Here is a 24677-nt window from a genome sequence, read left to right as displayed (position 1 = left end):
TTTTTTATGAAAGGGACTCAGAAAGGAGAGACATAAACTATAGTGGAAAATAGGACTGACAAAAAATTTCTCCCAGCTTCCTTGTGAAAGCTTCTGGGGAGAGAGAGGTAGAAGAACACATTTGCAGCTTCTTGCCATGCTCCTGAGTAGTTCCCATAGATCAAGCTCAGCTGGTGCAAAAATGGTCCGTTACTTGAATTGTTTGCTGTTGGAAAAATTCCCACTTGACAACACGTGCATGCATTTCACAATATCTATCTTCCTGATGCAAACACATCATCCCAGGCGTCTTCTCCTCTTCCCCATAGTCATGACCTCTGTTCTACACCCCTTTAGGGCACCAGCACATCCTATTAAGAGTGCTTTTTTCTCCCCAGAGGATCCCAAAACAGTGTCTGGGAACATGCGCTCAGTCTGAGCTTGGTCCACAGGGCTGACCGATGTGACCAACTTGACCAGAGTGGTGAAACAGCCCTTTCTCTGCTAGATCTCCAGCCCAGATGATACATTTTACTTTCAAATGCAAGCACCACAGTCCCTTTTTTCACAATACACAACAGTGTGAGACAAGGACTCACCTCTGTCCTCTTCCCTTAGGCTATGATACAGACACTGAATTACTTTCTGGTTCCACAACAGGGCCTGGGTCACTGTTTTGCCTGCTGTTGTCCTTGTTACCTCCCACTGCCTTGCAGTCCTGGCTCACAGTTTCCTCTCTTTTCCCAGGATGACTTGGACGGCTCCCCCGATGTGCCCACAGCAGTGGGCTTGTCGCTGCCTTCGTTTCTATCTCCCTCACTGTGCCATCAATTCGAAAGGACAGGGACCATGTCTATCTCCTTCCTAAGTGTATTTCTATCACCTTCCCATGCTCTGCACATAACAGATGGCCACTAACTGTTGCTGTCCAATGACAGTTTTGTAAAAGGGGCACCATTCAAGCCAGTTGGTCTGGGACAGTCCTTGTTCACACCTGTCTTCTTGCATAGTTTTAATAGCAATCCTTTTCACTCTCAAAATTGTTCTGGCTTGAATGATAAATTATGTTGGTATGCTAGTTTAAAATGGTATTATTTCTTCGTAGTATTGTACTTAAAGAAAAAAGATTTATTGAAGTATAATTTATATGCCAACGATTTCATACATTATAAAAGTGTACAGTTGGATGATTTTTAGTTAATTTATACTGCTGTGTAACCATCACCACAATCATTTTTTTTTTTTTTTTGCGGTACGCGGGCCTCTCACCGCTGTGGCCTCTCCCGCCGCGGAGCACAGGCTCCGGACGCGCAGGCCCAGCAGCCACGGCTCACGGGCCCAGCCGCTCCGCGGCATGTGGGATCCTCCCGGACCGGGACGCGAACCCGCGTCCCCTGCATCGGCAGGCGGACTCTCAACCACTGCGCCACCAGGGAAGTCCCATAATCCTTTTTAGAATACTTGCATCACCCCAAAAGTTTCCAACACGCCAAAAGTGCCTGTTTGTAGTCAATCTCTGCTCCCACCCCAGCCCTAGAAACCTGTGATCTATTTAATGTCTGCACAGTTTTGCTTACTCCTAGAAATAAATGGAATATGTAATTTTTGTGTCTGGCTTCTTTCACTTAGCATAATGTTTTTGAGGCTTATCCATATCATTGTATTTATGAGTAGTACATTCCTTTCTATTGCTGAGTCATATTTCATTGTGCATAATTTTGTTTATCCTTTTATCTGTTGGCTATTTGGATTGTTCTAGGTTGGGCATTAAAATATAATTGTTTTGAACATTTATGCACAAATCATTGTGTGGGCATATGTTTTCATTTCTCTTGGGTAGATACTTGGGAGTGAAATTGCTGGGTTATATGCTAAGTGTATGTTTAACTTGTTAAGAACTGCTAATCTATTTTTGAAGTGGCTATACCCTTTCCCACAAGCAGTGTACAAGGGTTCTAGTTTCTCCACATCCTCGCCAACGCTTGATACTATCTTTGTGATTACAGCCATCCTAGTGGGTGTGAAGTAGTATCTCATCGTGGTTTTAATTTGCATTTCCCTAACAAGGTTGAACACATTTTCAAGTGCTTACTAGCTACTCACATATCTTCTTTGGTGAGACCTCCATTCAGATCTTTTGCTTGTCCACTGAAAATAAATATTAGAATAGACTTATATTTATAGAAAAGTTGCTCAGTTCAGAAAGTTCCCTTATATAGCCCTCACCTAGTTTCCCCTATTGTTAGCAGCTTGACACTACCATGGTATATTTGTCATAACCAAGAGTTTAGTTTAACGCTATTAACTAAACTCCAGACTTATTATTACAAGTACCACTTTTCCACTAATGTACTTCTCCTGTTCTGCTTCCATCCAGAACATTATGTCATCATGTCTCTTTAGTTTCCTCTGATCTAGGAAAATTTATTGTCTTTTCTTATTTTTTATGACCTTAACAATTCTTAATTCTAGGTCCTTTGCCATTTCCATATACATTTTAGAGTCCGTTTGTTAATTTCTACACAAAATGCCCCTAGGGTTTTACAGGGAGGGTGCTGAATCTATAGATTTTGGGGAGAACTGCCATCTCCACTGATTTAGATCTTCGCTGCAGCAACGTTTTGTAGTCTGAGTGTATAGGCTTTGCACTTCTTTCATTAGATGTATTCCAAAGCAACTTTTGTCTTACTGTGGATAGAACCTTCCTAATTTCATTTTCAGATTGTTCATTATTGGTATACAGAAACACCTAATATATGTATGTTGATCTTCTGTTTGAAGACTTTGTTACCTGCAATCATGTCATCTGTGAGTAAACACAATTTTACTTCTTCCTTTCCAATCTGAATGCCTTTTGTTTTCTTTGCCAATGGTAGTGGCACTTTGATTGGGGTGTTCAGTCTATTTCACGTGTAATGTATACTGTCAATATGGTTGGATATATGGGTGCCATTTTGCTATGTTTTCTACGTCTCATGTCTTCCTTGTTCCTTTGTTCTCTTTTTACTGCTCTGTTGTGTTAATTTGTACGTGTGTGTACTACCTTAATCCCTAGGTTGATTTTTTCCCCTCTAGGTTGATTTTTTAACTAAATCTTGAGTTATTTTCTTAGTGGTTGTCTAGGGATTACAATATGCATCTTTAATGTATTACAATGTACTTCAGCTTAATATTGAACATTTCTGGTAAATATAGAAACTTTACTACAATATAGCTCCATTTTCTTGCTGTCCCTTTTTGCTATTACTGTCATGTATTTTTTTAATCTGTATATTGTAAGCCCAATAATATATGTTATAATTACTAGTTCAAAGAATCTTAAATTTTTTTAAGAGAAAAAACATAAAGTGTCTTATATTTAATCATGCATTTATCATTCCAGAGATCTTCATTCTCTTTCAGAGACTGGATTTCGTAGTTCAGCCTTGTAGCAAATGAGAGAGAATCAGAATCAGAAAATGCAGAGTAGCTTCAAAGAGGGCAAACAGAGCAGCACCTCCCCAGACGCCTGCCATCCTCCAGGGGCTAACAATCTGCAGGGCACCACCTCCCGTGTGTCCTGCTTCCCTCCCCGTATCAAAATAAGCTAATGCCTATGAAAGTTCCTTGGGAATTTCAAGTACTGTATGATTTAAGATACCATTATTAATATTATCTAATTTGAAACAAGAAACTCAGCTCAGGGAAGTTGACTTTCTCAGCTAATTAGTGGCAGAACTGAACTTTAACCCAAGTCGACTAGGGCCGAGCCCAGCACTCTTTCCTCATCAGATTAGCAGGCCATAATTATGCAAACTCACAGAGACATATTTTCACAGAGAAATTGGGTATATCTGTATGTTAGAGACATTTAGTTGGCTTTAAGTGGAAAGGTAAATTGAAATGAACTTTCAATCACTAGTTTGGGAGACCAAACAGCACTTGTAATAACTTTACAGGTAGAACTTTACACAATTGCTTTCTTCAAGATAGACTTTGTACCTCTCATAACTTTCAACTTTTCTGCAACTACTTCCTTTTTCTGTTAGGCTTGGTTACAAGGAAAACCTACTATCAGATTTTGCTGCAGGAACAAATTGATTGCTCTAGTCTGAGATTTGGCAAAGGAGAAATTATGCTGAGTCAATGTGACTAAACATCTGGACACACCCAAGTTACCACTGCAAAGCATCATTTTAGGCAAACATGTTTAAATATCTAATCAAACAGCCAATAATTCTTTCTTCTATTACTAATGGTACATGCTACACGGCCTTCTCATTTCTTTGTTAAAGTGCTAACAACCAGCAAAATATACTGCTTCCCAGCATGGTTGGAAAGCTACAGCAAACTGGCTTAAGGAGAGCAGGGCTGGGACAAAGGCAAGTCTCCCCAGAGATGAATGGGGTAAAGCCAGGGCTGGCTGGGGCCAGAGCTTCATGCTGACCTTTAGTTTTTAGAAAACCCTCAAATTCTTGGCTTTTGATGCTTAAGTCAACTCACATTACTATTCATCTTCACAATTTTTTGCCTTGCTCTAATTCCCCAAATCCCAAATCAAAGCCTGGGCAGGAATTCTACAGAACAACCCTTCTCTGCAAACCTCCCAAGGCTGAATCCTTTGTTTGACTTACATAAGAGGGTGTGTAAGTAACATACTAGTTGGGATAGATTTGAAAATCCCAGCTCTGACACTCACTTGCTGTATAATTCCTGCAACTGAACTCAAATGGCTTGTTTGCAGAGTGGGTAGGAAGAGCGATTTTGAAAAAACCCAGAGATCATATGTTCTAAAGCCAGAGTGTACGCGTGTGATGTGCTCAGAAAAGCTAAAAATTTAAGACTGTGCAGAGACCAGAAGTTTTTCTCTTTTTTTTCGGCCACGCCACGCGACATGCGCGATCTTAGTTCCCCGACCAGTGATTGAATCCGTGTCTCCCGCAGTGGAAGTGCGGAGTCTTGTCCACTGGACAAGAAAAATCAGATATAAAAGTAATGCATTAAATAAACATGTACTGTTCCAAGGGACCTCCTGATGTTCTATACTGTCAGCTTTGCAAGAGCCATGGCAACGACGTGACCCTGGATGCGGCCCAGATATAAGGGACAACCCGCTTTATAAGAACTAATGCAGTTCAAACAAAAAGTCCAGTGCAGTTCAGGAAGACATGGCCTAGAGTTGACCAATGAGTCTCAGGGAAAAACCAATGACCAGGAGGACCCGCGAAGGCTCCTGTCACTTAGCTCTCTGCCTGGGTGCTGCCTACAACTTGGTGTCGCCTCCTGGCACCGCAGATAAACAGCACTGCTCCCCCAGGACCCAGGGCTGAACTCCCCTCTCATGCCCCTCCAAGCCCGCCGGCCACCTCCAGGGGATCACGCCAGCAAACTCTCTGTTCTGGTCTCGTCCCACCGCCAGGTTTTCCCTTCTAGTGCATTCATCCCCATCAGCAGACACACATGCTAGGCTATCGCCTTCCTTTAAAATAGAAACCTCTCCCTGACCCCTTGCCCCCCCCGCCCCGTATTACTCACTCAGCCTCTTCTCCCACTTTCCCTGGCACCTACTCTGGGTACGCTTTCTTCCGCACCACTCGTGAAGATGCTCTACTCGCCGACGACCTCGTCAGAGCACAGGCACTCCTGATGTCTCCTCCCATGTGAAGTGAGCTCTGTTACTGGAACATTCCTGCTTCCGCCAGCTCCTCACAGAGGGCCAGGAGAGAGACGAAACTGCCTGAGTTTGGGGGGAGCCCCTGGCATGGCCAGCCTGACCACTTCTTCCCTCTCTCTGGGGACCTCGGCTGCCATCAGGGGACCTCTTGGTTCACGTGGAAGCTTACGAGAAATGCAGGGTCTCAGGCCCCACCCGAGGCCTCCTCAGCCAGAATGTGCACCTAGTATGACCTACGGGGGAATCTTACGCACATTAAAGTTCACGATGCACTGCTCCCGGCCCTCTAGTTCTGAGGCTCGGTATCACGGAATTCATTTACCCACAGACAGAAGCCACATTCTCTAATCATAGCTTTAACAGTAACGAAGGTGATATTTCGATCTCCTATCTGCCTTATTCTTTTGTTTATTAGTTGGCTCTGAAACCGGGAGAAAGTGATGGCATTCACTGGCTCCCTCAAGCTTCCTAGACCTGTTGCCAAAACCTGCGGTCACTGCTCAGTTCTTATTTTAACCCGTCAGCTGCTCTTGACACGGCTATCACTTCCTCCATCTTCAAACACTTCCTTCACTTCACTGCCAAATACCACGCTCTCCTCACAGCCACTTCTCCTGGTCCCTCTGCTGTCGTCCTCTCTTCCTACTGCTCCAGGCCGCAGAGCCCTTGGTTCTCACAGCTACTCGCTCCCCGATCTCCCCACCTCTTGCCTTTATTGTCACCTTCATGGGTCAGTTTCCAAATGTGTCTCCAGCCCCCACCTCTCCCCCGAATGCGACTGCCTCATGGACCACACATGCAGGTGAACACGGCCACAACCTAGTCCTCTATTCAGAACCACCCTCAGCTCTTCTAGAACCTCCAGCCTCCTTCACCCTAGGGAACCACAAGGCCGTCCTGTTTGCTCAGACACACGTCCCGGGAGTTACCATCCTCCTTTCTCGACATGCGGTCCCTCGGCGGACTCTGAGTTCTAACAGTAAAATGTGTCCTGAATCTGGCCCTTCCTCCCCGAATCTACTGCTGCTAGTCCGAGCCTCCATCCTCCCCCCGGGACGCTGCGGCAACAACTTCCCATTTGGCCCCCTTTCCTCCACGGGTCCCCCATCTCTACACACACAGGCTGCTCTCCACCCAGCCATCTGAATGGTCTTTTAAAACACTAGTAAGATCATGGGACTTATCTTCTCAAAATCCGCCCTTGGTTCCTTGCTATTTTGGAATCTTCTGAGGACACCGCTGCCTCAGGTACCTACTTACTCCGCATGGAGACCTCTTTGCCCAGGGATTTGCATGGCTTACCCGTTCTTTCATTCAGGAGTCTACTCAAATGTCATCTCCCAAAAGAGGCCTTCCCTGACCACACAATCTAAAAAGACGCTTTCTTCCCATCCCTTCTAATCTTTTATTCAGCTTTTCTTTGCTCTGTAACATTTTAAATTTGTGTAACGAGTGTCTTCCCTCATTGGAATGGGAGGGCCCCGGGTATAGGGCCTGCTCTGTTCGCTGCTGAATCATCAGAACCCAGCGCTTGCCGGGGACAGGTGGGCCCTCAGACATGCCCTGGACGAACTGCTGCTTTTTGCCCGAATGCCGCTTCCCTTCCCTGCTTCCATTTCTCCCCCAAATACCCAGGACAGTGGTCCCTTCTCATTCTCTGCTCACAACAGGAACTTGTTAAATTGACACAGTGAAAATTTCAACCCTCCATCACCCACCCTACAACAACACTACAGAATCATTGGTAGGTATATAAACAGAGGCTTTAGGAGAAAAAAAAGGCGAATCTTCCACCTAAAATAGCCACTTCCCTAACCGGGAGGAAAGTACTTTCTAAGAAACAGCATCACATTAGTTACAGAATAACTGCTGCTTTGCATTATCAGAAAGGAACATGTAGGTCATAGCATGGTGACATCTGTCCCAGAAGAGTAATGTCTTTGCAAATCAAGAAAAACATTTGTGTAAATACCTTTCAAAGGGTGTAGGAATAAACGCACATCAAGAGCCTTCTGATGCACTGGTTGTACCTTTATTATTTTTACCTCGTTCACTAATAGTTCCGTGATGCAAGGTTACCATACACAGTTAGATAATGTCTGCATTGCACATCTAAGGCTATACAGCAAAAGAACCAGAATTAGTACAAATACAAGAACTATATTTACATTCTGTATACTCAGGCTCCGAACATCAGATAATATTTACATAATAAAACATGAAAATGAGAATCTGAAATTAATAATGTACATTGTTGCTAAATGTGCTCAACTCCTTCCCTGGGGAGAGATCAGTTTGCAAAGTCTTGGTTCAAAAAGGCCACTTATGCTTCATGGGTTTTGTGCATGAGGATGGTGACAAGGGACTTGAAGTCTCACCGGACAAGTACTTCAGAGCCACAAAGTCTAAGACGACTCACAAGAAGGCTGATGGATTCCTCGGGTGAACTGATGCCAGAATACGCAGCATGAAAAAAATTAACTTGAAGACATGAAAACAACACACGACGGCCAGGGTTTGGCAAGAGACCAACCTCAACTCGGACATTCCGTCTGAGCACAAGCCGTTTTGGCTGAATTTTTAATGTGAAATTTGTATCAACCCTAACTTCTTCCTTTAAATGACTAGAGGCTTTCCTAAGATTTTATGGGGCTCGAACACAGGTTTCATAAATGGCCTTTTGGAACACAACAGCAGCAGATCATCTCTCAGCTGATATCTCCATTTACTAAGGAAGCACAAATCAATACATTCCTGCTACACAGTCATGGTCTGGCCACACACTTGGGTGAATCATCACTGGCCACAGTGGACAGCTGCAGTGCACACGAGTTAGAGTCCTATTTAAATACATTCAGCAAACCTTCTGAGAGCAGCAGCAAAATTAGTCTCTTTCTTTTTAAAGAGCAGGTTAACAATCACATTTTAAAAAGGGAACCAAAAGGTAAAATGAAGGACCCAAGTCAAACAAGAAATGAACAAGCCCTGATACTGTCCAGGAGAACCCTAGTGGAACCCAGACGAGGGAATGCCAAGTACCAGCAGGTGCTACACGCTAGGTCATCCTTGCTTTTCCAGTTCAATGTGCAATTAATTATAGCTGTATAAATATACAAATACCTTACAAAATTAAATATCCCTGTAAATTAGACAACAAGCAGCAGACAACAAAGTCTTTGCTTTGATATATGTGCCAGGAGAAGTCATTTTACTTTAGGTACCAAAAGATCTTCCACAATGGCTTCATTGATTCCTTCATCTTATAAGAGCTGAAAAATCTCACCCACAATTTGAGTAGTCGTAGTTGGGAAAAATCATTTCCCTCGACTTCCCTCACATTACCAAAACGTACTGGAATCCAAGTGCTCACCCAGCTGCCAAAAGCAGCCCTTCCCTGCGCTCGTGGCTGTGTGCGTGGGCTGGCGGACCCCGCAGAGCCCGGCCTGAGAGCTCAGTGACCCCCAGGCAGGCGCGGAGACAGGAGGCTGTGAGCACTGGTCTGGTGGAAGCTGTGAGGCCGTCTTTTGCTCTGGCGGGAGAAAGGAGGATGGGGGAGGGAGGGGAGGAGATGGCTACTCTAGCGCTCATTTCCCCTAAATTTGTATAAGTGTTCTTTCTTGCTTAATTATTATTTGCTCGTTTAAAGGTGTGCTTCAAGAAAAAAAAAAAAAAAAGCAAACAAACCAACCCTTAAAAGGTGGTTTCCTTAAAGGTTTGAGTTCTTTCAACTTTCCTGACAATATGGCTTCCATGAAAGCCTCATAAATAATTCCTGCCATAAATTCTCTCTCAGAGCTTCAAAGTGGGGATGGACCTGCCTGGAAAGGGAACATCAATCCTGAAACTGCTCCTACTCCAATCTGAAAACAGACCCCTAGAGAAAGGGGCACCAGTGGGGGCTGTGTACTGGGGAGCCGCAGCCAAGGCCCCCACTGCCTCACAAGGCCTTCTCACCTCGGCCTCTTCTAGTGTCTGACATTCCAAAGCAAAGACTTTCCAAGCCAGTTTTGTTTAAGTTAGGATAAAAAACATCTTACTGTATCACTTGATTCTATCTCCCTCGGCTCCCCCCGGCCTCCTTTTGCCACAGACACGGGTCCTCCTATCAGACTCTGTAACAGCAGCAGCAGCCATGATTTAATTCGAAAAGTAACCTTCAAATCTCATCTTCGTTTCCCTGAAACTAGATTTAATTTCAGCCCAGGAAGCTGTCTCTAAGCACGGGCAGACCCTGGATTTGAGTGGACACTGGAAGGGCACATTGTGTCCATTAGACAAGAAACCTCTAACTACTTTAAAGTCTGAAGCACCATTTAGAAAACAAGTAACATTAGAGTTAGTGACCTATGTTTTAAGGAGAGGAAGAAAGTTAAAAAATCTACCATAGAATTTTTCTTGATCATTTTTCAGGTAAGGTCATAGCCTTTGATTTCTAGTCTTTCTTTTGTTAAGCTCTCCGTGACTCCCTTTTCCCCTCTTTGCAAAGCAATTATGATGAACGAAGCCAGGAGATGAGCCCCTCCAGGAAGGCAGAGGCAAGGGTCTGGGTGCTGGCGAGCCTGCCCAGCACCCAACCTGCTGAGCGCACGGGCCCTTCCCCTTTGCTACCTGAGAGTCAGCACCCTCGAGGCGGAGGACCCCCGGCGGAGGATCTCCACCAAGTGGCAGCAAGCAGATACCTTCCTGAACACCTGAAGGATGGATGGTCAGAGGTGTGAGCGAGGGCAGTAAAGGATGGTACAGAACAGCCCCACGTCAACTGGCAAAGCAACTGAAGTAACTGGAGGCCTTCTCTCCCATGTCATTCCTGTGACACTTACTGCAGCTGAAAGAGAAAGAGCATCTTCCACAATGGCCTCTGGAAGCAGGCGATCCTGTTCTGTCACAGAAGGAGGCTACCGGCAGTGAGCTCCTCCTTCCTCCTCTGGCAGTACTTCCACGCACGACGGAGATAACCAAGGAGGAGACAAATGACCAGGCCTGGGGCCAGGGTTCAGGTGGACCCTCTTCTCTGCCCGGCCAGGGTTCAGGTGGACCCTCTTCTCTGCCCCCAGGTGTCCTTTTGCTCTTAGTGGTGGCAGGAAGTCCGTTATAATTCTGGGGTCCAGAAAGCAAAGCCTGCCATGTTCACTTATCTATGAGCATAGGGAGACAAGCATCATTGAAAGTGTTTTCAATTTGACAAGGATCACTGAAAATGACCTCTGGATTCAGAGGGAGACATCCAAGTTTACACTTAAGAGTTCGATTTCTTTGATCAAAGGGAGCTACAACAATCACAAGGTCACTACCTGGCATTATCATAATCATAATGATGACAAAGACCATCAAGTTCATCACCAGATAGTGAAACACTCCCTCCTTGTGGGATATTTGTATATGACATCATGGCACTAATTCCAAACTGTACCACTGTCATTACTAACTCCAAGAACAGAACTGAGACTCTGAGAGAAGAGGCTCCCTCCCAGTGGAGACAAACAGCTCGCAGGGGCCCTGCTGTGAGGAACTACAAGCATCCCACTGACCCCCCACTGTCAGGCCCAAGTCCCACGGTCCTTTGAAATCCATCAGCGATAGCCTTGGCTCTTTCCTTCTTATAAGGTCAACAGCAGCCACTGTCCCAAACCTGCTGAAAAGTCTCTTCCACTAAATGAAAATTACATAACTATGTTCTAAATAAGCCCTAATTTCAGAGAATATACCTGTCCCATTTTTAAGCTCACTACAACCCTTTCCCTGAATGGAAAATGTAAGGATTAGTCATGGCAAAAAGAGACAGAAGGGGAAAAGGTTAAGTTTTTTCCTCTCAGGTTCTAAAAAAGACCAGATGTCTCTTCCTTTAGTCTCTAAGCCACCCAAGAAAAATTAAAATTATATCACAATGAAAAGAAAAAAGTATTATGTTGTCTTGAACAACAGACAGAGATATCCAAAGACAGAAGTACAGACATCAGAGGTGGTCATATGGGGACCTATCACACAAAAGGAAGCCAAAATTCACCAAAAAATAATTGGGAGATTCACTGGATCCCCTCTGGATTTTTGTTTTTTTGTTCGTTTTTCCCCCCCTTTTGTTAGGCCACATGCTTCTAACAAGATTCTCAGCACAGGAAAAAAGAAAAGAGTACAGAGCAATGGGGACGGGGGCCAGGAGCGACAGAAAAAGTGCTGGACGAGAAGGGACGAGCACTTAAGCCACAGGATCACACACAAGAATAACCATCAAGAATCACAAAGAGGAATGAGAGGTAACACTTTCTTTATCTCTCGGAAGGCGAGTGAGGGCGCTCGGCAGTCACCTAGTACTTCGGTTGGCTTGGGCATCTGCGGGAGAGTTTTGACCTGTGGGCAGAAAAGGGATCAGAGGATCAGACAGACGGCAGGACTGGAAAACTGGATCTGGGGCTCTTGCCCTCGCAGGTATTCCTCCTCTGTGCTCCCCTCCTTGCATGTCCTCCCATCCTGCACCGCAGGCCCGGGTCTCTAAGCCCCTGAACAAAGAGGCCGGCCAGTGGTCCTCCTCACTCTGGGGACCCTGGGACACAAGCCCCTCACAGGATCTGAGGCTGGATCATATGGCCGAATATTGGGAGACCGTTAAGGTTCTCACAATCTTCCCTTTACTCGGTCCCACAGACCCCAGCTGTAGACCCCTTAAGAATAAAAAGTCAAAGCAGGAGATTAACTGGGTACAAATGTGACCAGAGTCTCTTTAGCCATTCGGGACACCAGATGCCACCTTATGAGAAGCTGAGGCCTCATCGCCACCTTACAACCACACTTACACTCCTGTCCTTCCTCTATTTTAAACTTGTTTGCAACAAGACTTCCTTTTCTGTTTATGTTGACGTCCCTGGAACCAAAAACCAAGGAGAGGAAGCAAACACGGGAACAACTTCTTACCGTATTGTGCCAGCAAGGAGTGGGTTAAAGGCATATAACCAGTCGTTCATGTCTTTGTCATTGAGAGCCTGCAAAAGGACCCCACGGTGCTTTGTGCATACGGCAAAGGTGTTCGGTGTCTGAAAGAGACACAGGAAGATGAGAAAGTTACTATGGATACTGGACAATGGGGACCACCAGCCATATTCAGCGGGCACACGGCCCTTCACACTGAAGGTTCAGAGACACCAAATACAAAAGAGAGATTCCACACCACACGACGGAGTTCAGAACTCAACAGGGAAGGCTCTGCGTGGCAATGAAAAGCAAGAGAGGGCAGGACTGACCTTCACCATGGCCTGCTGGTCCTCACTGTATTCCACCTGCGCTGTGGACAAGTTAATGATGCCACGCTCCACCGGGTCTTTGTCACTGTTATAGATGAAGACATAGGGGCGACGGACCACGACAAAATGTTTAGCCCAGTTGCTGGAAAGTGGCTCCTTGAAATGCAGATATCCTTTCTTAGAGACCACTGAGCTGAAAAGGACAGTACAAGAGAGGTTAGTTTCTCACAAAAATAAAGTGATCATGAGGCGAGGGCCATCAAAACAGACCCAGGCCAAGTCCCTAGGCTGAACGAAACAGGCAAATGATCTACTTGGTCTAGAATCTTATCTGCTGAAGAAATGCAGCGAAAGAGCACAAAGCACCACCACCACATGCTGTGCCGGCTGGCGGTGATACACCTGGAGTGGAAACCCAACCAGCACTCTTTCACCCTGATTCCATTTGCATTAGACTGTAATGCAGACGTCATGTAGAAGAGCTGAAAGTAAATTCCTGCTAATTTGTCTTTTAATACCTGGCATCCCTGTTCAATATAGTACTCACCCTGGTCTAATTTCTTCAATATCTGGAACAAGATTGAGAAATTCATTTTTTCCTGCTCGGGCCAAGTAGGGCGTTTCCACAGTTGGGACAATCTGAAACTGTTCAAATTCTGGGCAGGGACTAGAGGCCTGGGAATTGGCTTCTGGGGTCCTTGAAAAGAGAGAGGTTAGGAAGAAAGGGGGTAACAGGTGCTTCAGTAAGGTCAATACACAACCGTCTCACCAGGAGGAACAATGCCTCTCCCTGAACACCAGGGATCTTGCAAACATCAGTTCCAGAGAGCTTGGCTAAGAAGACAAAGCTGGCGTCCGAAACGTAATCCCAAATTCACCTGGTGTCATCCTCCGGCAGTTACAAAGGAAACTCATCACTGATGACCACCAAGTCACTCAGTCTCTCTTCCTACCCTGACGCCCTCTCAACAGAAGGGTACTGAATATGAACGCCATTCCTCTATATGTTTCTATTTAGTCTCAAGGCCATACCTAGGGCGCCACCTAGGGCAGTGGTTCTCAAAGTGAGGTCCCTGATCAGCAGCATCAACTTCATCTGAAAACTTGCTGGAAATTCAAATTCTCAGGCTCCAACTCAGACATACAGAATTAGAAACTCTGAATGGGGTTCAGCCACCTGGGCTTTAACAAGCCTCCCAGGTGATGCTGATGCCACTGAAGTCTGAGGACCACTGCCTGAGGGGCTGGCAGAGCGAGCAAACACATGAGAAGAACCTGGGCCCCTGAACGGCTGTCTGGAGCAGAGCTGCTCCACCAACCAGGACCAGCTCTGAACTGATGTGAGAGAGATAATCCCCCACGCTCTGTATTGTTATCTTTGTAGAGCAGCTTAGTCTAATTAATTGCATTTCACCAATTCCAAAAAGCCCATTTTTCTCAAACTTTACCATTTCTCGAATTGGGATGCATCTTGTAATTGATGGCATGTCACATTTTAGTTGGCATTGCTTTTTCTTTTAGTGGCATATAAAAATAATGTCTTAGAGTTGATGGCATCCCAAATTCAGTTAAATTACCTGGTTGTGTTATTTTCTCCAGCCCACTGCCTCAGTGTTGATACAGAAAGATAGACAGCTGGATGATAACCAGGTGGGTTGTGACAGGTGAGCATAATGAATGGAGACAGGGCAAAGGAGACTGATGGCGCACTGCACAGCAGTGATTCTAATGATGAATTCGTGGAATCATTCATGGACTTCATCTCTATTCTTCTTACCTATATGCTTTCTTGTGTCATTAAAATATTTTTTCCAAAGTAGTTTCAAAATATTTTTCCCAGGATGGGGCTTCCTGTGTCTGATCTGACTGGGGAGACAATCAGGGGTGTGAATACAAGAACAAATCACGCAAAAGGGGACGAAGAAGAGGAGTCAGTGACTTGATGCAGAAAGTTAGTAAAACGTATGACGTTAAGAGACGTCAGCAGCATCTTCCCAGTCACTGTGACATCCAGAAAAGGCTCCCACATGTTTCCCAAGGCTGCCTAGGGGGACGGTGCTGCCCTCGGTTGAGAACCACTGAGCTAGCGGAAGGTTGGCATTTCCCTTGGTTCTTACATTAGCTTTTGTCAGTGAAATCTGGGTACTTACTTCTGATCCAAAGAGTTGCCCCTAGCATCTATCAAAGAGGGGCAGGTGGAGGAGGGAGTGAGGGTAGCACTGCTAAAACTGGACACAGAGGGATCCCGTCCGACTGGAGAGATATCAGACAACTGGAAGAAAACAGAACACAGCAAGTGAGATTCAGATGAACAAAACCACCTCTGCAGTAAGAAGCTTTGACAGCCAGTGACCTCATGTTCATAAATCCTCTTCTGTTTCAGGTCATTCAAGAAAACAATCCTTACGAATATTTTATGGCCAAAGTGTCAGAATAGGAATCAAGACATTTATAAAAGAGGCAAGGCTAGCTTTTTATATTTATAAAATATGTTTGTATTTTATATTGCTACAGCTTCCTGCATGAACTAAATGACCCTATCTATATGTGCCGAGAACTAAGAACAACAGGCACTGTTCTAAGAATATGGCAGAGGCCCTGCCCTCCTGGAGCTTACACTTTAAGTGGAGAAGGCAGATAATAAACCAATCAACAAACACTTTAAGAAGTGTCAGGCAGGGATCAGTGCTACAGCAAAAAGTAAAGCAGAGAAGCAGGTTAAAAGGTTTCAGAGAGCTGCTGGCCTTACATAGGGTGGTTAAGGAAATCGCTCCAAGGAGGCAACATCTGAGCAGAAAAATGAAATAAAGAAGTGAATCATGGGACTATCTGGAAGGTTATACCGGGAAAATGCACAGCCACTGTACACAACCTCAAGGCGGAAAGCTTGGAGTGTCTAGGGAATAGCAAAAAAGGTGAAGATGACCAGAACAGAGTGAATGATGCAGAAATTCTTTAAAGTGTTCACCTCACTCTTTGTTGAAGGCAACAAAATTTCATGCCACCAAGAACCTCAGGACTTCTTGTGCCTTGCCATATAATAATATATCACCCCCTGCAGAATACTCTTCTCCAAGGGATTCAGGGAAAAGCCCAAATGTTTCCCATCTCATAATTACTCTAAGAGACACAGAAGAATACTTTTATCTTCAGAAGTCAGTGTTCTGACTGAAAAATTAAATAAACGAAAGAGCGGATATGTCATACATCCTCACATGTAATGTTCTGCCCATCTCAAGCCACCTAAAAGCAGCAAAGCCTGAGGACAGGAAGTGAGAGCTGCTCACCTTGCAGCCACTGATGCTGCCGTGCACCTGGCCGAATTCTCGGTTGAAAGTGTGGGTGAGAAGTTGCAGGCACTAGGGAAGAGAGAGGGAAGAGTAAGTTTCAATGGTTAAACAAAGCCCGGGATTAAAGCAGGAAGGGAAATAACATGCCTACGACTCACAGTGGAGCTCAGGTGCTGCTCAAATAGCTCTAGAAATTAACTGAGTACATAGCAAGAGAAGCCTGGTACATGCCTAACAAAGACAATAAAATGAGTGGATAAAAAGCCATTCTCATGACTACAAAAGTGAATTACCGTAAACACCATAGTTTAAAGCGCTTAAGAATGCGACAGCATCCCTTTCATTCTCCATTTGCCCTGGTACTAAAAGGCATGGAGGTTTCTGGATGGACATACATTCCCAAATCAACTAGATGACCATTCGATTATTGAAAAGAACACAAAATCCCTCTTATTTCTATATTCCATTGTCAGCCAGTTGCCCAGACCCACATGCCTGGTGGTCACCCTCAACAACCTCTCTGCCCTCTCCTGCTGTTATCCAGGCAACAAGGAATGCGGATTCTACCTTCCAAACGTCTCTCCCGTGACTCCTCTTCATCCCACCCACCCCCGCCATAGTTAAAAACTTTACCGTTTCTCATCTGGATTACTGAAATAAAGAATTCTTTCTGCCTCTAGCCTGTCTCTTCACCACAAGTCCATCCTCTTTACTGCTGCCAGAGAAATCTTCCTAAAACAAATACCTGTTTGAAACATTTCCAAGTCACTCCCGGGATATTCTGGACGCTTTAGTCCAGCACATAGGCTCTTCGTGATCTGGCCCTGCCCTATCTCTCCAACTCCATCTCCTGTCCCTCTCCTGCACGGATTCCCTCACACTGATCATGCAGGACGCCGCTGGCTCTCTCCTGCGCATCCTTCCAAGGTCAGTCCACGAGTACCCTCCTGGGCAGGCCTCTCCTCCGGCTCCCACAGCATTCTCGACCAAACCTCTATTGTAAGCTTGTCACCCCCTCGCCTGTCAACTTATTAAGGTAGAAGTTAAGTCTCATTTACTTCTATATTCACAGTGTGACCACAGGCCTTGAACAGAGGCCCTCAAAGAAAGATGAAAATGCAAGTGAAAAAAACAGAAACACCAGCTCACAGAGCCTCACGGGGGAAAATGCTCAGCAGAGGCAGGGAGCCACACCTTGGTAGCCAGCTCTTTCTCTCGATCCACCAGGCTTTCAATGTCTGTGGAGTCGTAGCCACTGCTCTCACTGGGTGTGATGGCACTTTCAAAGGTGGTGGTTGAGATCTGAGAGGAGATGCTGGTGGAGGTGCTGAGGGTCCCACTGCTGAGGCTGGGGGACAACGAGTCGCTCAGGGATGTGGGGATGCTGTCACCAAGTCTCTCACGGAGCAGCAGGAAGTGGCGGGTTTTCTCCACCTAAGAAGATCAACACTACAGCCTCAGCAAACACAAAGCTCATCAAGATCTTAATAAGCAAAATATTATGCCTCCATCATGATCGAAAACTGCAAAGCCAGGATCACAGACAGGAGGTGAGTGTAAGACTGATGCTGCGGGAATCTTGCCCGAGAGTTCACCTGTGCACCCCGTGCCCCAGCGTACCTCGTGCAGGAGCTCCAGCTTCTCCAAGTCCCACTGGTGCTCAAGGATGAGGCTGTCTCCACGAGGCCGCCAGCCTGCTAAGTTCTCTTCTCCCCGCACATATGCCACTGATGTATCCAAGATTTTCCTTCTCCTCCTCTGCATGCCTGAGATAAGAGGAAACAACTCGTTTTTCCAGAAAAACATCCAATTCCAATTTTAGCTCAAAATGACTTAATAATTCACATTATATGGCACACTGAGACAGTTTAGTCTCAAGATACATGGGATTTTGATTATTAATAAAAATTTATCCCTTTTGCCCCAAAGCAACTCTCTAAACTTCTTTTAAAAACTGAGTTTTATATTCTTTAATAATTATGAAGCTAGTAATGCCTCTTGAGAAAATGCTAGTTTTTTTTGTTGTTGTTGTTGTGGGTTTTTTTGCGGTACATGGGCCTCTCACTGCTGTGGCCTCTCCCGTTGCGGAGCACAGGCTCCGGACGCGCAGGCTCAGCGGCCATGGCTCATGGGCCCAGCCGCTCCGCGGCATGTGGGATCCTCCCGGACCGGGGCACGAACCCGTGTCCCCTGCATCGGCAGGTGGGCTCTCAACCACTGTGCCACCAGGGAAGCCCCAATGCTAGTTATTATGTTAAGTGAAAATACAGAGATTAAATAGCCTGTACGCTATTGTTCTAAATATATAAAAATACATTCATGGGAAAAAAGTGGGAAAGATGTGAGCTACCTCACATTTGGTAGCTCAGTTAAGATGGTAGATGACAGACTGGTTTAGCCTCCATTATTTCCCAATAATTTTAAAAAATATTATGCTGGTTTCACATACAAGAGACATGAATTTATGTTAATTAAAAAATTTCTGAAGGAACTATCTAGACACTATAATTAGCTGCTATTGGGACTTGGATTCATACTCAAAGTTGTCTTTTTTTATCTCAATCTTACCTGTGGGCCTTGGCCTCTTTTCCACATATGTTCTCTAAACCGACTCAAATTTACATTAAATGTTTTTAAAAACCCTGACTTGTGTCCACGTTCCAGTTTACAAACATGGAAACATAGAGTGCTGTTGAAGGCCACCAAACTGGAGGAACAACAGCAGTTCAAGGAGACATTAAAAAGGACACAGAACAAGTTCAACTTGATAATTTGTCTTTCTAGAGCATAGGAAGTTCAAATTCTAGGTTGACAGCACCTGTAAAGTTACACTGTCAAGTTATCTTTGGGGTTAAGGTTGAGAGGGAAATGGTTCTGAAGTTTTCCAAGCCAAATTCACTCTAACACGCTTGAATGTGTTATAGTATTCCACAGCCCAGAAACATTTTGTCCCATACAGCTTTTATAACTGTATTGCATGTCATAAACCAAACAGTGCTGCAACTCAGAAAAAGGAAACTCCCACCACCACCACCACCAAAGTGGCTTGTAAAATATAACTGGCTTCTCAAAAATGTATATCTATCCTACAGGGGTGGGGTAGATTTTTGATATAATGTACTCCAGTCAAATGCAAAGGTAACTATCACTTTCCTGATCCATAGAGCTTACCTGGACTACCTGTGTCTGCCATCTTGCATAAACTGAGTTCATAAATTCCAGTGACTCGATTTCTATTTGAATTAAAACAAATAAACAACTGCTTAATTTCATATAGCACAAAACCAGGAAAATCTCAATTCTCTCTGCTTAAAACACTGTCTCCTCCACTGGGTCTGCAATCCACCCTCAAATATAATTACAGACATTTCTTATCAGTCACTGTTCTTTTCCTGTTCTGAGCTTAAGAATAAAACTGAATGATAGACCCAGCAATCCCACTACTGGGCATATACCCTGAGAAAACCACAATTCAAAAAGAGTCATGTACCAAAATGTTCATTGCCGCTCTATTTACAATAGCCCAGAGATGGAAACAACCTAAGTGCCCATCATCGGATGAATGGATAAAGAAGATGTGGCACGTATATACAATGGAATATTACTCAGCCATAAAAAGAAATGAAATTGAGCTATTTGTAATGAGGTGGATAGACCTAGAGTCTCTCATACAGAGTGAAGTAAGTCAGAAAGAGAGAGACAAATACCGTACGCTAACACAAATATATGGAATTTAAGAAAAAAAAATGTCATGAAGAACCTAGGGGTAAGACAGGAATAAAGACACAGACCTGCTGGAGAACGGACTTGAGGATATGGGGAGGGGGAAGGGTGAGCTGTGACAAAGCGAGAGAGAGGCATGGACATATATACGCTACCAAACGTAAGGTAGATAGCTAGTGGGAAGCAGCCGCATAGCACAGGGAGATCAGCTCAGTGCTTTGTGATCGCCTGGAGGGGTGGGATTGGGAGGGAGGGAGGCGCAAGAGGGAAGAGATATGGGAACATATGTATATATATAACTGATTCATTATGTTGTAAAGCAGAAACTAACACACCATTGTAAAGCTATTATACTCCAATAAAGATGTAAAAAAAAAAAAAGAAATTAGGAGTCACATATAAAAAATAAACTGAATGATAAACTTGAAGGTTTATAATAGAAATGTGAAGATTAAAATTTTGCCTTTTCTTACCACAAGAAAGAAAAGATGAGGGGGGAAAGGTCTGACTAGAATGAAATGATAAACATCAGTTTCTGGGGGGTGTGGTTAAGAAGGGGACTGACTCTTCTACTGTTTTAGTGATACTTAATTTTTAAGCCGGGTAGTGATGCACAGGTAGTCACTGTGTTATTCTTCATGTACATTCATATATCTTAAACATGAATAAATCTTAAAAAGGATAAAATCCCAATGGTATGGTAAGCTGTTAGAAATAATAATAATGACATTTAAAAAGAACATTTAGTCCCTACAAAATTTTCTGAGAAGCGTTCACAATGGAACATTCCTTCCTTCCCTCATTAAATCATCTGTTTATCAATATTTTATTAAATGCCAACATTCAAGTCACTGCACTCTGGTTTATAGGTTGTGAACTAACCCTGAAAACAGCAGCTAGAAGACTGCTGATTCTGTACAGGGTACACCAACTAGAAGCTAAACTTGTCTCAAAAACTTACGAGTCTGGTGACTTTGAATAGCCGCTGCCAAAGAGGCTGCGCAGTGAGCGTGGCGGCGAGATCTTGGCATCCCGGGAATAGAAGACCATGCACACATCCTTGGTGATGACAGCTGGCTGGATACAATGATCCAGCTGAAAGCAAACAGGAGTGGGCTCCGATTAAACACAGACAGAGCATCTGTGACCACAGTCTGGGCACTACTGTATTGGGAAAGCTGCTCCCAGATGTGGGGGGTGGAGGATTTCAGCTCTACTGATGATTTCAACAGCAAATCAGAAGATAATACGTGCAAGGTCAGGTGGTGTTGCTTGCAGATGCATTTATGTTTTTCAAAGTTTTTTTTCTGTAATAACGGCTAATGTTTATTACTTGTTATATGCCAAGCACTGTTTGTTCTAAATCCTTTTCTGTGACCTCTCAACAACTTTCTGAGATAAATGCTATTATTATTACCCCTGTTTAAAAGACAAGGAAATTGAGGCACAGAGAGATGAAGTCACTTGTCCAAGGACATGAAGGCAGTAAGTGGCAGCACAGGGACTTGAACTCAGATAGGCTAGTTCCAGGGTCTGTGCTGTTAACCACTACTAGGCTCTGCCCACAACTACGAAGACAAGAGGTGGTATTCTTAAAATCATACATTCTTTGAAGAATGGGAATTGGGCTGCTAAAGCTGTAATAAAAGTTATGTGACTTTCTGATTAACTAGAGACCAGGAACGGAAGTTAATATAACCAAAACAGTTAGCAAAGTATAATAAAATAACTTCACGATGTGCAGGGGGAAAGGAAGACAAAATCAGTCAAATCTTTCCTCCCCATTTCCTGTTGTAACTTTCCCACTGTTCAGGGCTGGCTGTTCACGGCAACTCAAGTTGTGGGTCTTCTCACCTCCAGGTAGGCCGACAAGGTCATGTAGATCTTTTCCCCATAGGGTGTCACTCGGTTCAGAAGGAGGGAGTTATGGAGGGAGCTATCCCACACGGCCTCGAAACGATAGAAGGTCCTAAAGTCAAAAAGGCAAGAGGGAGTCATCCAGAAGAAGCTGAAGTCACCTTAGTCCAGCCACTGCCATTGTCAGTAATGCTGCAGAATCCCACACCGACCAGCATTTCCAACTTACCAAAGTCTAACGACAGAGCAGAACCTGTGCCTTCGAGGAGGGAAAGGCAGGCGCCCATGCTCTTGCCCCCCACCCATCGTCAAGGAACACTTAAGCTATGCTTTTTGTTTTTTGACAAGCCTGCTTCTCCTCCGCCTATAAACATAAAAATCAATTGAGATCAATTGAAGGGATTAAGATGAAAAGGAGAAATGAGTATCAACAGAAACTAAAACAGGAAAGAAAGACTAAGTAAGCTCCTCTGTCAGTCAGTGATGAGGGACGGAAGCAAAGATTCAGTCATTTGGAAGCTGCAGTCTTCGTATCTCGATCTCACCCTGCTGAGCCTCAGAAATGTCACAAACACATCTGGGAGGGTTCATGAAAGAAACGGTATAGACAGACTTGTTTTAAATAGAAGAGTAGAGGTTATTCTTAGCTGACATTTCAGCAAAAGAGAATGATTTTTTACACCAGAGCTAGCCAACTACTACTTATCAGTTTTCCAAAAAATTCACCTAAGAATCTTACATTCAAATAACTAGAAGCTTGATTATTTAATAAACACCCATAAACTGGTTTTTAAAGTTGCTTTAATCTCTCTCTTCCCTCTTACTAGTAAAACACCATAGACCCTACTTGGCATTAAACCTTCCAGTTCAGCAAGTCTCACCTGAAGCACTGTCCTGAGTTCAACAGCAGTGTCACAGATCAACTCCCAACTCGACCCCCCGTGTCCCTCCCTCAGACCCCCGTTAGGACTGTTGGGGAAGACACTTCGTCCACCCCTTCAGAGTGAGCTTCCCATCACCACTAGCTCTCTGCACGTGTAATACACCCCACCCAATTCATCTAGAGTTCTGCACACCTTCTCCCCTGCCCAGTACGTTCCTCCTCACTCCTTCCCAAATGGTAATCTCACTGCGGTTATCTTTTCTAGGTGTCCCATGACAAATAGCTGGCATACCTTCTCTTTAAACACATCTCCATGCTTCTTTCTCCAGAAATAAACAGAGAAAACAATACTTAAATGAACTCCGTAACCACACCTTATCCTCTGAGTGCCAGTGTCTGAAGCCTGATTATTTCATCTTGTAGCTACTTCTAGATCTAAGTCTTCCTGAAGTACAGTTGACCCTTGAACAACAGGGTAAGTTAGGGGGCTGACCCTCCATGCAGTTAAAAATCTGTGCATAACTTACAGTCGGCCCTCGGTACCCGAGGTTTTGCCTCCACCGATTCAGCCAACTGCGGATCACGTAGTATTGTGGTACTTACTGCTGAAAACAATCCACACGCGAGCGGACCCGCGCAGTTCAAACCCGTGTTGTCCAAGGGCCTTCGGCTGTACGTGACACTCTCTCAGACATCTAGCTTTTGAGGCAGTGTGTATGGGTCAAGTAAATTCTCTACAAATACACCAAAGGAATACAGAGACAACTAACAGGACAAAGATGGACAAAGCAACAAAGAGACCCAAACAGCAACCACAACAAAGGATGACAGAAGCCCTTCCCCAGCTCCTGGGCTCACTGGGCTCAGCAGAGAACCCTTTATGCATCCACAAAGCTCTGTTTCGATCACATCTAAATTGTAATTTGGTTTAAGACAAATTCTAATATTGGGTGGTGAAATCCATTACTTCGGCAGAAGCCACTTGAGGGCCCTGTCCCTGAGACTGCTCTTCTATTGTGTCCCAGGGTCTGCCGAGGTGCCTGGAATGGGGCCTGCCTGTCGCACTGCAGGTCTGGACACCCCGTGCAGAGTGAAGCGAGGCCCCTCCTCAGGGCGAGGGCCCTGGAGACACTTGACAGCAACAAGCACTTCACTGCCGCCTGGAACCCGCCACTCATCAAGCTCCACGCCAGAACCTAAGCATCTCCTGCTGCCAGTAATCAGGGTTCAAGATTCCCTTTCCACTGAGGCAGATGTTTTGAATTTGTGTGAGAAAGCCTCTTCACATTTCTGTTTTCTGGTTTTCACTTAACCTAAAGAGGAAACTTCACTGGCAGAAACTTGGCTAACAGAAAAATTCTGACATCGCTAAAATCTCCCTGTACTGGGATGGAGGGAAAAAGGTGGGGTTTTTTGTTGTTTTGTTTGGTGCCTGGGAGTTACTGCAGCACATTCTTTTGAAATACTCACCAAGGGTGGCAACTCTTGAGAGGTGGTCATAAGAAATACAACCAAGACTGAAGAGAAATGTCAATGAAATCAAGCTAGCAAGAGAATTTGGAGTTAGAAACAGGGCCGAGTCCTGAGACATGCTGTCCTGTATGGCGCTAAGGTGGTCAGGATATAATCCCAAATGGATTTCTCAAGATGTTCCGGACAACGGCAGTGTGTGAGTATATGTATGTGTGCGTCTGTATGTGTGTGTGCGTATGTGTTGTGTGCGGTGTATGTGCATCTTTAAAAAAACACTTAGGCTAAATTATCATGTATCACTTCCTTCAGTTTTCTTCCCTAAATGAGACGAAGAGAGAGATGGGGGAAAATTTCCTTTACTACTGAACCAGGAACTTTTTCTTTTCCAAAAGCAGAAAATAAATAGATGAGACAAGCAGTCCTGACAGGAGAAAGAGAAATGTTTAAAAATAAAAAAAAATATTTCTCACAGACTCAGCTACTCAAATAACTAAATCGGTCTCTACTACTACACAGGACAAAACGAAGAAAAAAGTGAACAATTATGCAAGCCTGAGATTCCTTATGAAATGAGGGGAGTAACATTC

At 44.5% G+C, this 24677-nt stretch overlaps 1 protein-coding gene across 4 annotated transcripts in view; it reads right to left on the bottom strand.

Moving 5' to 3' along the window:
• Nucleotides 1-7648: 7648 nt before the first annotated feature.
• The window catches only part of KIF1B (kinesin family member 1B), a 148132-nt gene continuing 131103 nt past the window's right edge, over nt 7649-24677 (bottom strand). For 3 of the 4 annotated variants that reach the window (XM_079938471.1, XM_079938474.1, XM_079938473.1), the window contains 11 exons: nt 21732-21846; nt 20839-20972; nt 19326-19387; nt 17775-17920; nt 17349-17588; nt 16152-16223; nt 15015-15136; nt 13412-13561; nt 12865-13057; nt 12539-12657; nt 7649-11977 (listed from right to left, as the gene is read on the bottom strand). In XM_079938471.1, coding sequence (XP_079794597.1) covers nt 11935-11977; nt 12539-12657; nt 12865-13057; nt 13412-13561; nt 15015-15136; nt 16152-16223; nt 17349-17588; nt 17775-17920; nt 19326-19387; nt 20839-20972; nt 21732-21846 — 1396 coding nt within the window. In that variant the 3' untranslated portion in view covers nt 7649-11934. The remainder of the gene's footprint in view (nt 11978-12538; nt 12658-12864; nt 13058-13411; nt 13562-15014; nt 15137-16151; nt 16224-17348; nt 17589-17774; nt 17921-19325; nt 19388-20838; nt 20973-21731; nt 21847-24677) is intronic. The other variant, XM_079938472.1, reaches the window with a different exon arrangement.

The sequence above is a fragment of the Stenella coeruleoalba genome (assembly GCF_951394435.1).
Source record: "Stenella coeruleoalba genome assembly, chromosome: 1".
Lineage (NCBI taxonomy): Eukaryota > Metazoa > Chordata > Mammalia > Artiodactyla > Delphinidae > Stenella > Stenella coeruleoalba.
The sequence above is the reverse complement of the archived record's forward strand: the minus strand, read 5'-3'. Positions and strand labels throughout refer to the sequence as shown.